This window comes from Balaenoptera borealis (assembly GCF_965194805.1).
Source record: "Balaenoptera borealis genome assembly, chromosome: 10".
In the NCBI taxonomy this organism is placed as follows: domain Eukaryota; kingdom Metazoa; phylum Chordata; class Mammalia; order Artiodactyla; family Balaenopteridae; genus Balaenoptera; species Balaenoptera borealis.
The window spans coordinates 58,200,979-58,216,781 of record NC_138874.1 but is presented as its reverse complement, the minus strand read 5'-3'; the positions used below and the strand labels follow the sequence as shown (position 1 = coordinate 58,216,781).

Here is a 15,803-nt window from a genome sequence, read left to right as displayed (position 1 = left end):
GGAGCATGATTGCTGGATCATATGGTAAGAGTATGTTTAATTTTTTAAGAAACTGTCAAACTGTCTTCCAAAGTGGCTGTACCATTTTGCAATCCCACCAACAATGAATGAGAGTTGATGTTAATTTTTAAATCTTGTTTTTCATTTAAATTTACAAGTAAGGAATATGTTCACTTTAAGTTTCTTGACATATAACAGTATCATTAGATATTTTAAATTAAGTTGTTAAATTTGTTTAGTTGTTCATTTGATAGGCAAAAACTGGCCATCTTATTTCAATTTTTTGTGTCATTGAATACCAATGAGTGAGTTTTTATTTTTGTTTTTTGGCGGTTTAGTTAACTATAGTTCCTCTTTTGTGGCTTTCTGGGTTCTTAATCCACTTATCTACTAACATCTTAGTAGTTTTCTTACTGATTTTTAGGAGTTCCTTAAATGAGCTCTGTTTTCTTTAGTTTCCTAGTTTGTAGTTTAGTTTTTTAAAAACATACATAAACCTAAATTATTTTGTGTATATAATTCCATCTGGCTTTTGATAGGTTGTCTTATCATTTTTAAGTGTAAAAATTCTACTCTCCTTTCAGAGATCCAATAACTTTTCCTTTTGTTGTTTTTTTTTGTTGATTATAACTCTTTATTCCATCTAGAATAAAGCAGTTTTCAAGCTGCTTTTTTGTAATTTCTGTAGACTAATGGTTCTTGATTCATTGTGAGGTTTAAGGATGATAAAAGATGACAGAAACTTTAGGGACAAAATATATTTTAGCAATGAAAAAAATGATAAGCTCTTATCTGACAAATGTAAAGTTTCTCATCAGAGTTAAACGTTTAGACAACATTTCTGATTAGCCTTCTGTTAGTACAGCAAAAGCATTTGTATTTGCTGGAAATAACATTGATTTATGAAGAAATTATGGCAGAAATCTGTTTAAACAGTGAGAAAATTCTAGACTGTTCAGACAGCCCAGGATTTTGAAAAAGTCTTGTGCTTTGGCAGGAACCCAGGAGAGGAAGTGTCTGCATCTGCTGCACGCTAGACGCCTTCCCGAAGAGTTACTGTAAAATAGCCAAGAGAACAGTGTATTTCACTACTGTGTGGTTCTGGAAGTAACTGGAAGTTTGCAGACTTGAGGGAGGAGACTTAGGAGTACTTCCAGGATGTCAGTGTCAGTTTCTGTGGTGATCTATTTTTATTGATTCAAGTTAAGGGAAAGTGTTTTGTGTGTGTATGTGTGTAATAGGGAGTTTTCCAATGTGGACTTGAACCTGTTGCTTTAGGAGAAGTCACTTGGGAAGAGTCAGAGGTGCCTGTACAAAAGAGGAATAGGGTGACAAGTCAGAATAACCAATGGGTGTCTGTTATTGGGGCAAATGGTACTGCAGTTGTAATTTATTTTCCTGTAAGGTAATAAGGGAGAAGGACTTAAAGTCCATGTATGTTGTGGAGAAAGGAGCAAGAGAAGAGTGCTAACAGGGCCTTTGGGAAAGCAGGGTAAAAATCTTTCTGCTGGTTAGTTGATAATCTGCATCTGCCATGAAGAATCCATTCCAGAAAAGACAGCACTACGGGGGACAAAGCAAAAAAGACAGAAGGACTTTGCTGCCAGGTTTTAGAAAAAAATGCCACAGCTTTGTACTGGGCTAAGGATTTTTTACATAGAACACAGTAGATAAGAGAAAAAGCTCAGCATTGGGCCCTTTGAGAAAAATTGCTAGCTTAAATCGACAGGGTTGGTTGGTATTTTTTTTTTTTAATTCTGTACAACTTTTAAAAAATAAAACAGCTTTATTGAGATATAATTCATATACCACACTGTTAACCCATGTTCATGCTTGCGTAGTTTTTAGTACTTTCACAGTGTTCTTCACCAGTTGATCACCACAGTATATTTTAGAACGTTTTCATCACCCCAAAATCTGCAACTTTTAATTGAACTTATTTTAAAATTTAAAGCCATTGTAGGGAAAAGATGGAACAAGTTAGGAATTCAGAGGATTAATCAGAAAGCTCTGAAACCATTTTTCCCTTTAAGCATATTCTAACATTTTAGTTTATTTTACATTTATTTATTTATTTATTTATTTATTTTTGGTTGAGTTGGATCTTTGTTGCTGTGTGCTGGCTTTCTGTAGTTGTGGCGAGCGGAGGCTACTCTTCATTGCAGTGCGTGGGCTTCTCACTAAGGTGACTTCTCTTGTTGTGGATCACGGGCTCTAGGCGCGTGAGCTTCAGTAGCTGTGGCTCTTGGGCTCTAGAGCACAGGCTCAGTAGTTGTGGTGCATGGGCTTAGTTGCTCTGCGGCATGCGGGATCTTCCCGGACCAGGGCTCGAACCCATGTCCCCTGCATTGGCAGGCGGATTCTTAACCACTGCGCCACCAGGGAAGTCCTCCTTTTTTAAAATAATGGCCATATTTCTCTTGTAGGTGTGCGATCCTGTAAAAGTAAGCCTCTGAAGATGATCTGGTGTATTTTAGTTGTAGGGTTTCTACTTCCCCAGTCTTTGGCTGATCCAGGCTTTTTTACTTCAATTGGTAAGTCTTAATTATTTTTTGTTGTTTTTGCATTTAAAAATTTCCATTTTTTAGTGTTTTTAGATCAGTAAAAAAAATACATTGTGTTCCCAGAGGCTGAAACATTACTTCAGTCCCTGCCCCTCTAAAAGTCTCTCTCGTTTTTAAATTCAATTTTTTTCTTTAAATTATTTTCTCTGATTACAAAAGGAATACATTTTCAGATTAGAAACTTATGAAAATTTAGAAGAGCATACCAAAGAAAATTCTCTGGTAATGAATCCACCCAGCAAATCATTTAATGTATATACTTAGTCTTTTATGTTTTCCTATATGCATACTTCATATGTCTTAAAAGAGAAGTTTTCTGTCATCCTGTTAACCAGTTCTACCCTCACATGATTGTGGAGCTAAATAAAACACAAACAAGTATTATAGTTATGAACCTAATTTTGGGATGTAAAATGATGAGTTCTCTTTTCCCATTATGAATAACTAAATATGGATATTTGAATTGCAGTTGAGAAGTATACTTTTTGTTCGTGTGGTCTTTGTTTATTGAATAAAAATTTAGTTCTAAGTAGTCTCAAAACCACAAAAAGGTGACGGGGGAGGTAGGGAAGAAGAAACATTGATCCTTGGAAAGTAAGGTTTTGAAATTAAAAAATAAATTTTTAGTTGAAAAGACAATTTGTCGATATGGTCCAAGCTTGCAGAATTAAGTAGCTTGAAAATTTGAATTGGAACACATGATTAGAAGAGTTTTTGGCTTTATTTTTATTTATCTGGTTTGAAAAAAAGGAAAAAAAGAAAAAAAAAAATGATGCTCTCTCCAACATATCTGATTCATGCCAGGTAAGTCCTCTGAGAATGAAGCGTTCTCAATCATTCTTAAATTATTCTAAAATACTTGTTTTGACCAGTATGGGTATTTGATTACTTTCTTCCCTTTTTCTCCTTCTAGGTCAGATGACTGATTTGATCCGTACTGAAAAAGATCTGGTGACTTCCCTGAAAGACTATATTAAGGCAGAAGAGGACAAATTAGAACAAATAAAAAAGTAAGCGAAGTGTTTTACTTATTATGACTCTGATTCCACCTTAATGTTTTCTTCATAGAGCTAAAACATTCTTTGAGTGAAAATGAAAGCCCTCTGTCTTAAAAAGCCAGTTGAAATGGCTAAAGTAGGAGCACAGAAAACAGAAGTTAGGCCCAGGCTAAGACTTCACTTGAAGAATATGGATTGAGATAAGAATATAAATGGGTATGGGTCATTGACTGACAATTTTTTTCAATGGTTGCTAATATCTTCTATCCTCTTCTAACCTCCCTAATCAAGCCACCTTCTGGAGCAATTTTCCGCTGCTATTTATCCTTCAGTCCTATGGTTCCATTCTAGAGATTACAGTGATAAGTATAGTATTATTTAATTGATATAGTTTTTCCTTAAATGCTTATTTATTTATTTAAATTTATTTATTTATTTATTTGTTTGTTTATTTATTTATGGCTGCGTTGGGTCTTTGTTGCTGTGTGCGGGCTTTCTCTTGTTGCGGTGAGTGGGAGCTACTGTTAGTTGTGTGCGTGGGCTTCTCATTGCAGTGGCTTCTCTTGTTGCAGAGCACAGGCTCTAGGCGTGCGGGCTTCAGTAGCTGTGGCACGTGGGCTCAGTAGTTGTGGCTTGCAGGCTCTAGAGCGCAGGCTCAGTAGTTGTGGTGCACGGGCTTAGTTGCTCCGTGGCATGTGGGAATCTTCCCAGACCAGGGCTCGAACCCATGTCCGCTGCATTGGCAGGCAGATTCTTAACCACTGCGCCACCAGGGAAGTCCCCTAATTTATTTTTAATTGACTCAGGTTCATATTTAATTGACCTGAGAGTTCCAAGCCTTTGTTTAATGAGTAGCTAAGTATTCAGTTTTTTTGTTTTAAAATACAGTTTCTAGATACTGAATATAAAATTTTGCTGTAAGTTTGATTTAAATGAACATGTAACTGAAATTGGATTGGGCTGATTACTTTGTAATAATCAATTATTTGGCTTTAAGGGCCTGTAGGGAAATGAATTTTTAGATTCTTACTAGAGGGATCCAATCACAACTTTTACTAAGATAGGTAGCGTTTACTGTAACCATTTGGGAGAAACAAAACTAAAACAAAAAGTCTTGTAGTTATATTTTGATTTTGCCAAGCTAGATCTTATCTGTAAGAGAATCTTGCTTTTTAAAAATCCTTTATAATTTTACTTTTAAAAGGATTTTAAGTATAGTTTTAACTCAAAACCCTCTAATCTTTTTTGAGTGCTTTACTAGTGTTCTTCCTCATTGAGTGTGTATATGCTTTATGTAGATTCCACTTATGTCTTACATTTTTAGATGGGCAGAGAAGTTAGATCAGTTAACCAGCACAGCAACAAAAGATCCAGAAGGATTTGTTGGACACCCTGTAAATGCATTTAAGTTAATGAAACGTCTGAACACTGAGTGGAGTGAGTTGGAGAATCTGGTCCTTAAGGATATGTCGGATGGTAAGTCAGATGGTAAGACTAATGAGCCAAAAAAAAGTAGGGCTTTTTTGCGACCACCTGTAGACATGCCAGAAGAAGTGATAAATTCAGTTCCCAGAACATCAGGTGTTCAGCCTTGTAACTGAATTATTGCTGAGATGTATTTGATTTGACTAGAGTTAATTTAGTCTACATCCTGAATTCTTGATTTAAAAAAAAAGATGAATAAAAACTGGAAGTAAAGAAAAATAAAACTGTATTGTTAAAATGTAATTTCTGCTCTTCATTTAACATGGTCCTTTCTGCTTTGAAATCTAAAAAAGTGAATCAATTATTTGGCATACAGCTTCATTTCTGAGGGTAATTGTTTTCATTTTAGGATTACCTTCAGATTTAAAAAATTTTATGGGTAGGTCTTTATCTTCTAATCAATTTTTAATGTACTGGCAGTGATACTAATAAGGAAAAATGTTAGCTGTGTTTTACATAGTACTTTGAAGCTTAGGATTCTTTTGTTTAACATAGACAATAAATTTAAAAATTGAGGCTGCAAACAGTAATAATGAATGTCTTTCTAACTGAAACAATAAAATTGTAGTTGGAGTATTGAGATATTTTAGATATTTCAGTAACAGACACGGAAAACTAAGGCCAGAGTTTAATGAAGTAGAGGTATTATGCTTTAGTACATAGTGGTTATTTGTTGAATGATTGAAGGTGGCAAAAAAAAAAAAAAAGAGACAGAGAACTGAGCCAACTGTGTAGATGAAGCACTCCAAGGGTGCTTTCAGGTATTTGTGAGCAGTAAACTAAACTATTACGCATAAGACAGGAAACCTTGAAAAGAAAAATTAAGGCAAGCATTTGTGAATACTTCTTTGAGATGAGAAGGAAATAGTACCTGTGATTATTTGTTGTCATATAACACCATGAGAACATTTTTAAGGTCCTATATGTATGCATTTGTATACATATATACATATGCACACACATTTATTTATTATATTTTTAAAAAATCTCAAGTATGAACTAAGTTTTTTTATAAAGTAAACCTTAAGACTTAGGCGTTTTAATCTGTGGCAGTCATCCCATAATGCTATAGTAGATATACGTTTTTTCTTTTTATTAGAGAGGATTTAAATTTAGATTTAGATTTTGTTTTGGGGCATAAAAGCGTTCCAGTCTTCTGTAAAACTTGCTTGTAAAATTCCATGTGGATATTGTGACTAGGAGTTGGTCTTAAAACTAATGCTTAATATGGACTTAGGCCTCTTCCAGCTAGTTGTTCATTTGTACATTTCAATTAACATAAAAATGCCTGGCCTTTTGATGATCAAAGTATGCATAGTTGATTATAAGTAAATGAGAATGGAGGGAAGTCTTGTACCTAACTTTGATTTGCAAATGATGACACATGTTATTAAAATTTTAAATCACTTTTTTTTTTTTTGTATTGATTTCTTAAGGAGTATTTAGCATACGTTCTCCTTAGGAGTTACATAGTTATCAGTAATTAGTTTCTTAGTTTTATTTTTGCTGTATTTTATGTAAAACCTTTTAAAATTAATGTTAGGATTTATAGAGTGCAAACCTTGATTGATGAACACTATATTTAATAATTAAACAGATCTAAATATATTTTAATAAACTAGCTTACCTGATACTCTTAAATATATAATAAATGTCTCTTCCTTCTCCTTAAAGAATTCCACCAAACTTTATATATTTACACATTTATGTGATACGTGGCACATGGAAGAAGAAAACATAACTTTAAGAGCATACATTTTACTTACTGTTATCTGAAAGTATAATTGGTTGCCAATGAACGTTGTTTTCAAATCTTTAAATGTTCACTTTTCAAGCTTAGTGGAGGCTGTGTTGTGTAATTTCAAACTCTATTATGTTAGTTGATCTTTACCTACTAATACAGATATAATTTATGCAATGACCTCAGATTACTTAAGCAACATTAAAAATGGTTTGGGAAGATGAACAACTTAGAGGTATGTCAAGTCTCGTTCAGTGTATTTAATTTTTTCTTGTTACACGTGGTATGGTGGAAAATTATAATAAAATAGATTTTGAAAAATCCTTTTAAGACTCTATATTGGAAATTGGAAGTCTGAGTTTCTAGAGTCTTTTTTCTTCTTCCAATTTTATTGAGATATTAGTGATATACAGTACTGTATAAAGTGTACAGCACAAATTTGACTTACACACATCATGTAATGATTATCACAGTAAATTTAGTGAACATCCATCACCTCACATAGATACAAAATTAAAAAAATAGAAAAAAATGCTTTTCCTTGTGATGAGAACTCTTAGGATGTACTCTCTTAACAACTTTCATATATAACATACAGCAGTGTTAATTATTTTTATTGTGTTGTACATTACATCCCTAGTAGTTACTTATCTTATAGCTGGAACTTTGTACCTTTTGACAGCCTTCCTTCAGTTACCCCGCACATCCACCTCCTGCCTCTGATAACCATAAATCTGATCTCTTTTTGTATGAGTTTGTTTTTGAAATATAATTGACCTACAACACTATGTTAGTTCCTGTTATACAACATATTGATCCTATATTTCTATACATTTCAAAATGATCACCGTGATAAGTCTAGTTCTGATATGTCATCACCATACAAAGATATTACATAGTTATTGACTATATTTCCCACACTGTACATTTCATACCCGTGTCTAGACTCTTTTTTTTTTCCCCCCTATTTTAAGGTTTTATCTCTAACCTAACCATTCAGAGACAGTACTTCCCTAATGATGAAGATCAGGTTGGGGCAGCCAAAGCTCTGTTGCGTCTCCAGGATACCTACAATTTGGATACAGATACCATCTCAAAGGGTGATCTTCCAGGTAAGAATTATTCTGGTCTATAAAAATCCTATCACCTGGCTTTTCCGTTCAGTCCATTAGGACAATGTTAATATAAAAAGACTTCCGTATTTTAAGATTTTTAACTTTAATTTGTTTCACAGCCTTTGAGGACAAAACAACCCTTTGTCTAGGACTGAATAGTTGTGGATAAGCTGCTAGCTTGTTACTGTGAAATCTTACAATTATAGGGACTAACTTAAGTAGGCAATTTTAGCATGTAAGAAAAAGAAACAACCAGTTTTCCAAATGTCTTTCTTTAGAATACCCAGTGTTTGTATGTTAAGTTATAAGGAAATTGATAATCAAAGTTTATATATTCAATAATTTAAAACCAAGACATGTTGAGTATGTACTGATTTTTAGTGTTCTACAGTGTGAAGCATCCTGCTTTCTGACCTATTTTTGGCAAAACCCCCTTTTTTTAAGTTACAGCTGATTTCATGGTAATTTGCTTAAATTTATTTTTATTGTGGAAAAAACATAAAACAAAATTTACCATCTTAACCAATTTTAAATGTGCAGTTTATGGTATTAAGTACATTTACATTATTATGCAACCATCATTACCATCCATCTGCATAGCTCTTTTCATCTTGTGAAACTGAAGCGCTATACTTGTTAAACGATAACTCCCCAGTTCCCACTTACACAGTCCCTGGCAACCATCATTCTAATTTCTGTCTCTATGACTTTGACTACTCTTAAGTACCTCATATAAGTAGAATCATACAGCGTTTGTCTTTTTGTGACTGGCTTATTTCACTTAGTATAATGTCCTCAAGGGTTGTAGTATACGTCGGAACTTCCTTCATTTTTAAGGCTGAATAATAATCCATTGTATGTACATACCATATTTTGCTTATCCATTCATCTGTTGATGGACACTTGGGTTCCTTCCACACATCAGCTATTGTGAATAATGCTGCTGTGAACATGGGTGTGCAAATAGCTCTTCAAGACACTGTCTTTCATTCTTTGAGTATATACCCAGAAGTGGAATTGCTGGGTCGTATGATAATTCTGTTTTTAATTTTTGAGGAGCCAACATACTCTTTTCCATAGTAGATATACCATTTTACATTCCCACCAACAGTGCATAAGGGTTCCAGTTTCTCCACATCCTTGCCAACACTTGTTATTTTCTTTTTTTTTTTTTTCTGATAGTAGCCACTCTAGTGGGTGGTATCTCATTGCAGTTTTGCATTTCCCCAATTATCAGTGATATTGAGCATCTTTTCATGTACTTATTAGCAGCCGCCTGTACATCTTCTTTGAAGAAATATCTATTCGAGTCCTTTGTCTATTTTTTAATTGGGCTATTCATTCTTTATTGTTGAGTTTTAGAGGTTCTCTATATATTCTGGATATTAATTCCTTATGAGATGTATGATTTGCAAATATTTTCTCCTATTCTGTGGGTTGCCTTTTTACTCCGTTGATATTGTGCTTTGTATCCAAATTTTAAAATTTTTACCAAGTCCAATTTGTTTATTTTTTCTTTTGTTGCCTGTGCCTTTAGGGTCATATACAAGAAATCATTGCCCAATCCAATGTTATAAAGCTTTTGTCCTATGTTTTCTTCTAAGAGTTTTATTGTTTTAGGTCTTATATTTAGGTCCTTGATTTATTTTGAGTTAATTTTTACATGTGGTATTAGGTAAGGGTTCAACTTCATTCTTTTGCATGTGGATATTCGGTTCTCCCAGCACCATTTGGTGAAAAGACCATCCTTTCCCCATTGAATGGTCTTGCCATGCTTGTCAAAAATCATTTGACCATATATACAAAGGTTTTTTCTGGCTCTGTATTCCATTAGTCTGTAAGTCTGTTTTTATGCTGATACACACTATTTGATTATTGTAGCTTTGTAGTAAGTTTTGAAATTAGGAGGTGTGAGTCTTCCGGTTTTGTTCTTCTTTTTTAAGATTGTTTTGGTTATTCTGGGTCCCTTGAGATTCCGTATGAATTTTAGGATGGGTTTTTCTGTTTCTGTTTTTAGTATTTTGATAGAGATTGTGTTGAATCTGTAGATTGCTTTGGGTAGTATTAACATTTTAATAATGTTAAGTCTTCCAATCCATGAACATGGGATGTGTTTTCCATTTATTTATGTTGTCTTTCAGCAGTTTTTTTGTAGTTTTCACTGTATGTCTTTCACTTCCTTGGTTAAGTTAATTCCTAAGTATGTTATGCTTAGACTTGTTTTAGTAATTTTCTTTTAGATTGTTCATTGGTACATAGAAATGCAACTGATTTTTCTGTGTTGTCTTTGCATCCTGCTACTTGGCTGAATTCATTTATTAGTTCTAACAGTTTTTTTGTGGAATCCTTAGGATTTTCTAACATAAGATAATGTTATCTGCTGGGTATTCCCTGGCAGTCCAGTGCTTAGGACTCCATGCTTTCACTGCCGAGGGTGCAGGTTCAATCCCTGGTTGGGGAACTAAGATCCCGCAAGCTGCTCAGTGTGGCAAAAAAAAAGATAATGTTATCTGTGAACAGAGATCATTTTACTTCTTCCTTTCCAGTTTGGGCACCTTTGAGCTTGTTCTTGCCTAGTTGCCCTGGCTAGAGCTTCAAGTACTAAGTTGAATAGAAGTGGCAAAAGTGGGCATCCTTGTTCTTGTTCTTGATCTCAAAGGAAAAGCTTTCAGTCTTTGACCATTGAGTGGGTTTTTCAAATATATCTTTTATTATGTTAAGGTAGTTTCCTTCTATTCCTAGTTTGTTGAGTGTTTTTTATCATGAAAGAATACTGAATTTTGTCAATTGCTTTTTCTGCATCAATTGAGATGATCGTATTATTTTCCTTTATTCCGTTAATGTGGTGTATTACATTGATCGATATTCATATGTTGAAACATCCTTGCATTCCAGGAATAAGTTCTACTTGGTCATGGTGTATAATCATTTTAATATTATATGCTGCTGAATTCTGTTTGCTAGTACTTTGTAGAGGATTTTTACATCAGTGTTCATAAGTGATATTGGTCTGTAGTTTTCTTGTAGTGTCTTTTTCTGGCTTTGGTATAAAGGATAATGCTGGCCTCATAGAATGAGATAGGAAGTGTTCTTTCCTCTCTTTTTGAAAAGTTTGAGAAGGATTAATATTAGTTCTTCTTTAAATGTTTGGTAGAATTCTCTAGTGAAGCCATTAGGTCCAGGGCTTTTCTTTTGTCAGGAGACTTTTGATTACTGATTGTCTCCTTACTAGCTATAGGTCTATTCAGATTTTCTATTTTTTTCTTAGTCTTGGTAGGTTTTGTGTTTTTAGAAATTTGTCCATTTCATCTAGGTTATTCAATTTGTTGGTGTACAATTTTTCATAGAACTCTCTTATAATCCTTTGTATTTCTGTAGAATCAATAGTAGTATCCCCACTTTTATTTCTGATTTTAGTAATTTGTATCTCTTTTTTTTCTTAGTCCATGTAGCTAAAGGATTGTCAATTTTGTTGACAAAATTCTTTTCAAAGAACCAACTTTTGTTTTCATTAATTTTCTCTATTGTTTTTCTATTCGGTAATTTACTTCTCCTTTAATATTTCCTTTCTTCTGCTAGCTTTAGGTTAAGTTTGTTCTTGTTTTTCTAGCTTTTAGGTTGTTGATTTGAGATCTTTCTTGTTTTTTAATGTGAATGTTATAACTATAAATTTCTCCCTTAGCTCTGCTTTCATTGTGTCCCATAAGTTTTGGTATGTTGTGTTTTCATTTTCATTTGTCTTTAAGTATTTTCTAATTTTCCCTGTGATTTCTTCTTTGATCCATTAGTTGTTAAAGAGTGTGTTGTTTAATTTCTGCAAAATTTGAAATTTTCCAGTTTTACTTGTGTTACTAATATCTAACTTCACATGATAATTTACTTTTGCCATCTCTCACTTTTTCTGTGAGTGTGTGGCTTACCCCATTACTATCTTCTTGTCATTATCAACTGGAGAAATAAAACATATTACCTCTATCGTCATACTGAAATTGATTTTCTCCTTAAGAAAATATAGTGGGATGAGTTACTTGTTAAGATGTTTTTCTTGCTCATCTTCCTAAATTTGGAGTGAAGTATCAAGTGGAAAAACTGACCATGGTATAATATTATATAAAATTTCCTTTAAGCTAGAATGTAATTTCATCAAGTTGGACTTCCAAAAAAGTACAAATTTGCAAATTTTATTTTCTGTTTCTACTAATATGGTACATTATAACACTTCTGAAGATCACAGCTTTGTTTTGTTTTGTTTTTTAAATTAATTAATTAATTAATTTGGTTGCACCGGGTCTTAGTTGCGGTAAGCAGCTCCTTAGTTGTGGCATGTGGGCTCCTTAGTTGCAGCTCGCAGGCTCCTTAGTTGTGGCTCGCAGGCTCCTTAGTTGTGGCTTGCCAGCTCCTTAGTTGTGGTATGTGAACTCTTAGTTGAAGCATGCATGTGGGATCTAGTTCCCTGACCAGGGATTGAACCTGGGCCCCCTGCATTGGGAGCGTGGAGTCTTATCCACTGCGCCATGAGGGAAGTCCTGCCTTATGTTTTTTAGTTCACTTCTGGTTTAAAACATCAATTTGTTTAATAGATATTAACTATTTAATGTTTATTTAATATCTACTTAACATAGTAACCATTATGTTAAGTACTAGGGATGCGATAATGAATAACACTGCTTTTTCCCTTAGGGTACTTATATTATGATATGGTATGATGAATGCCTAGATGCAGATAACTTAGGATACTGTGGGAGCACATAGGAGAAAACCCAATTCTGGACTTGATAAGAGAGAGGCATAAAGTAAGACTTCCTGGAAGACAGGATATTTTTAAAAATCGAGATGTAATGGACAAGGAATTAGCTAGGAAATTGGGGGAGGGGGGAAATAGTGGGCATGAGAAAAATATTCCAAACAGAACATGTATATAGGCCAGAGAGGAGAGAACATTTAAATCAGATATCTTACAAGTAGTTTGTTCAAGGGGTGAGTGCATGAACAGTGGGAGGGAGTTGGTTTTGTGAGAGTAGTGAGAGATGAGGCTAGATAGGTAAGCAGAAGCCATCTCCTGATGAACTTTGTAAGTCATGTGGAGGAGTTTGAAGTGTTCTGAGTGCAATGAGAAGCTATTGAAAAGTTTCAAACAGGGAGGTTATATGATTTTCGTTTTAGAAATATCATTCTGGCTGCAGAATGGATTCAGATCTGGGGGTAGGGACAAAGAAATGAGGGAGGAGGCTGTTGTAAAAATTAAGTAAGAGGTGATAGTGGTAGCTTAGGTTATTTCCAGTTTTTTGCAGGTTTCAACAGACATCTTTATGTCTTCTTATGTCTATTCCACACATAAAAGAGTTTCTCTTGGATATAAGCTTCTCAAACTTTACTAGATGTGGCCAGATTGTTCTCCAGAGCAGATGTACCAATTAATACTCTCACCAGCAATGTGTGGGAGTTCCCATTTCTTCATATCCTTGCCAACACTTGGCTTTGTCAGATTTAAAATTATAGCAGTTGAGGTGTGACACGATAGGGATGAGGGTTGGGGGAAGGATGATTTGTTTTTTTTAATTGCCCTCCCCCCAAAATCAGAGAAATGCTTATTTCAGTGGATTTATATTGATGCCATGTAACTCCTTGATTAATTTTGTCTGTTTCTTTCTCCTTTTTGGGCCTACCTTTTGAAATGCTTTCTTGATATTTTAATATAAAATCTGATAAGTTATATGGATTTTGGCATTAATGATGCCTTTACCGTTCATATAGACTGTTCCTTTAGTTTCAGGTTGTTCCTAACCCTGATTTGTTGAGTAGATTTTTAGCTTCTGAAGATATTACACTTTTGGTGGGGGAGTGAAGTAGAAAAGAATAGCTTTATTGCTTTGCCAGGCAAAAGGGGGGACCACAGCGGGCTAATGCCCTCAAAACTGTGTGCCCCCTACACTTTTTTTTTTGGATAGAAAATGTCTTATATCTAAAATTTGATTTACTTCAGGTGGAAGTTGAATGTTCTTCTTGGTCATTTGCATCACTGTCTTGGTTAGCTGATAAGGTTAACTACACCAAGCAGTAGATTCTCTGCACATCTCTGGAGCACACTCAGCTATGAGTGTACCATAGTGCCTCTGATGCAAGACATCAACTTCCCAAGTGTATGCATTTTAAACATATTTGTCCCTTACAAATCAAGTTTTTGTCCACTAAGTGTTCCTATAAAGTGTAAGAATTTTTAAATCTCCCAGTTTATGGATGAGCCACAAAAAATGTATTTCTAAGTAAATTTTCCTATACTGTCATATAATATTATAGTTTATATTGTGATAATAAATTAAAAGGACTCTTTTTGATGTTAGTTTTAACTGTAAATTTGGGTTACTACATTCGGTTTGACGTGCTAACATCAGTCATCCATGCCACTTCCTTTGAACCAAAGGAATTTGCAGCTTATTCTTTTTTCTCGTCAAATTCTAACTATTTGTGCTTTGCATGAAAGTTTTTTATAGTCTTTTTCTGCCAACATCACTTTCCTTATCTCATTTTCTTTGTCTTCTTGTCCATTTACTTTTTCTTCTCATGTTCTCTATTTTGCAGGCAGCCTTCCCTTTCAAATGCTACATCACTTCATTTTCATTTTCATTTTCTTCTTTAATACAATTCCTAGGCATTTTGCCTTTGATAATTGTGAATAGATCAATAGGTAAGATAACCAGAGATACTTTAACTACCAAGGCAGAATAGCTAAAGATACTCTACTATCCCCATTGTGCTTTCAGATAATGTTGCCAGGATATCAGGTCATGTAAAAAATATTTCTGGTGCTCTCTACGGGTATTAATGGCATACTCTCCTCTTGTGTCTTTTGCATGTCCCTGAGAAAAAACATTCTTAATTACTGCTTTGTAAGCTCATCTTAGAACTGTATTCCAGTTCTCATAACTGAAAAATAATAGGAGAGTCAAAATTCAGTATGTTTCTTTTGTTTCTGAAATTGTGTCATGTTAAACTATTAATAAGTTAGTTTCTTGGTATCCTTTTCTAGATTAGAGTGTGGAGTAGAGAGTTAGTAACTGTCAAAATATGGATCTTCATCTTCATTTTAGTAGTACACTGATAATCAGTTACTATCCATAAGTGACTAACAGGAGGCAAAAAAAAAAAAAAGTGAATGGAGGTAGTTGTATGATTTGAATATTTAATTGTATTGGTCCATGTGATCCTCCAATGCATACATCTCCATGCTAGGACTGTGCTTGGTACTAGAATGTAACAGGTCATATCCTCAGACCAGGGCATGCTATGCCCTAGACAGTGAATGTCTGATCACTAGCAAAATGTGCCCATGATTTTATTTCCTCTTAATTTATTTCTCATGAACTCCTTTTCTGCTAGCATTAAAAACAAAACAAAACAAAACATGTTGACACCATTGGATAGGTTATAGCTAAGTCTGGTTTTAGCCAATTTACTGCCTTGTTGAAGTATAGTCAATCAAAAGTTAAGGAAAACACCATTGTATTCCTTTTTCTACCAGTTTCCTTCGTGATGTTATCAGACATATGTTTCTTTTGGTTAAATAACTAGAAGTGAATTCTCTGGGTTGCATGGTAGGTATATATTTAATTTTTAAGAAACCACCAAATTGTTGTACCATTTTATTCTCCTGTCATCACTGTATGAGAGTTTCAGTTCCTTCACATACTTGCAAACACTGTGAATAAGTCCTCCAACTATGTTCTTTGTTAAAATTGCTTTGGCTATTCTAAATTCTTTGGATTTCCATATAAATCTTAGGATCAGCTTGTCAGTTTCTACAAAAATGCCTGTAGGAATTTTTATTAGGGTTGTTTTGAATCTTGGGGAGAATTTGGGCAGCACTGTCACTTTAAAAAGATAATTTTCTAATCCATGAACA

At 34.1% G+C, this 15,803-nt stretch overlaps 1 protein-coding gene across 4 annotated transcripts in view; it reads left to right on the top strand.

The window, feature by feature from the left end:
• The window catches only part of P4HA1 (prolyl 4-hydroxylase subunit alpha 1), an 85,866-nt gene that overhangs the window by 25,044 nt on the left and 45,019 nt on the right, over positions 1–15,803 (top strand). For all 4 annotated transcript variants that reach the window (XM_082406871.1, XM_082406870.1, XM_082406873.1 and 1 more), the window contains exons 2-5: positions 2,427–2,534; positions 3,478–3,574; positions 4,887–5,038; positions 7,763–7,900. In XM_082406871.1, the coding sequence (XP_082262997.1) occupies positions 2,459–2,534; positions 3,478–3,574; positions 4,887–5,038; positions 7,763–7,900 (463 nt within the window). In that variant the 5' untranslated portion in view covers positions 2,427–2,458. The remainder of the gene's footprint in view (positions 1–2,426; positions 2,535–3,477; positions 3,575–4,886; positions 5,039–7,762; positions 7,901–15,803) is intronic.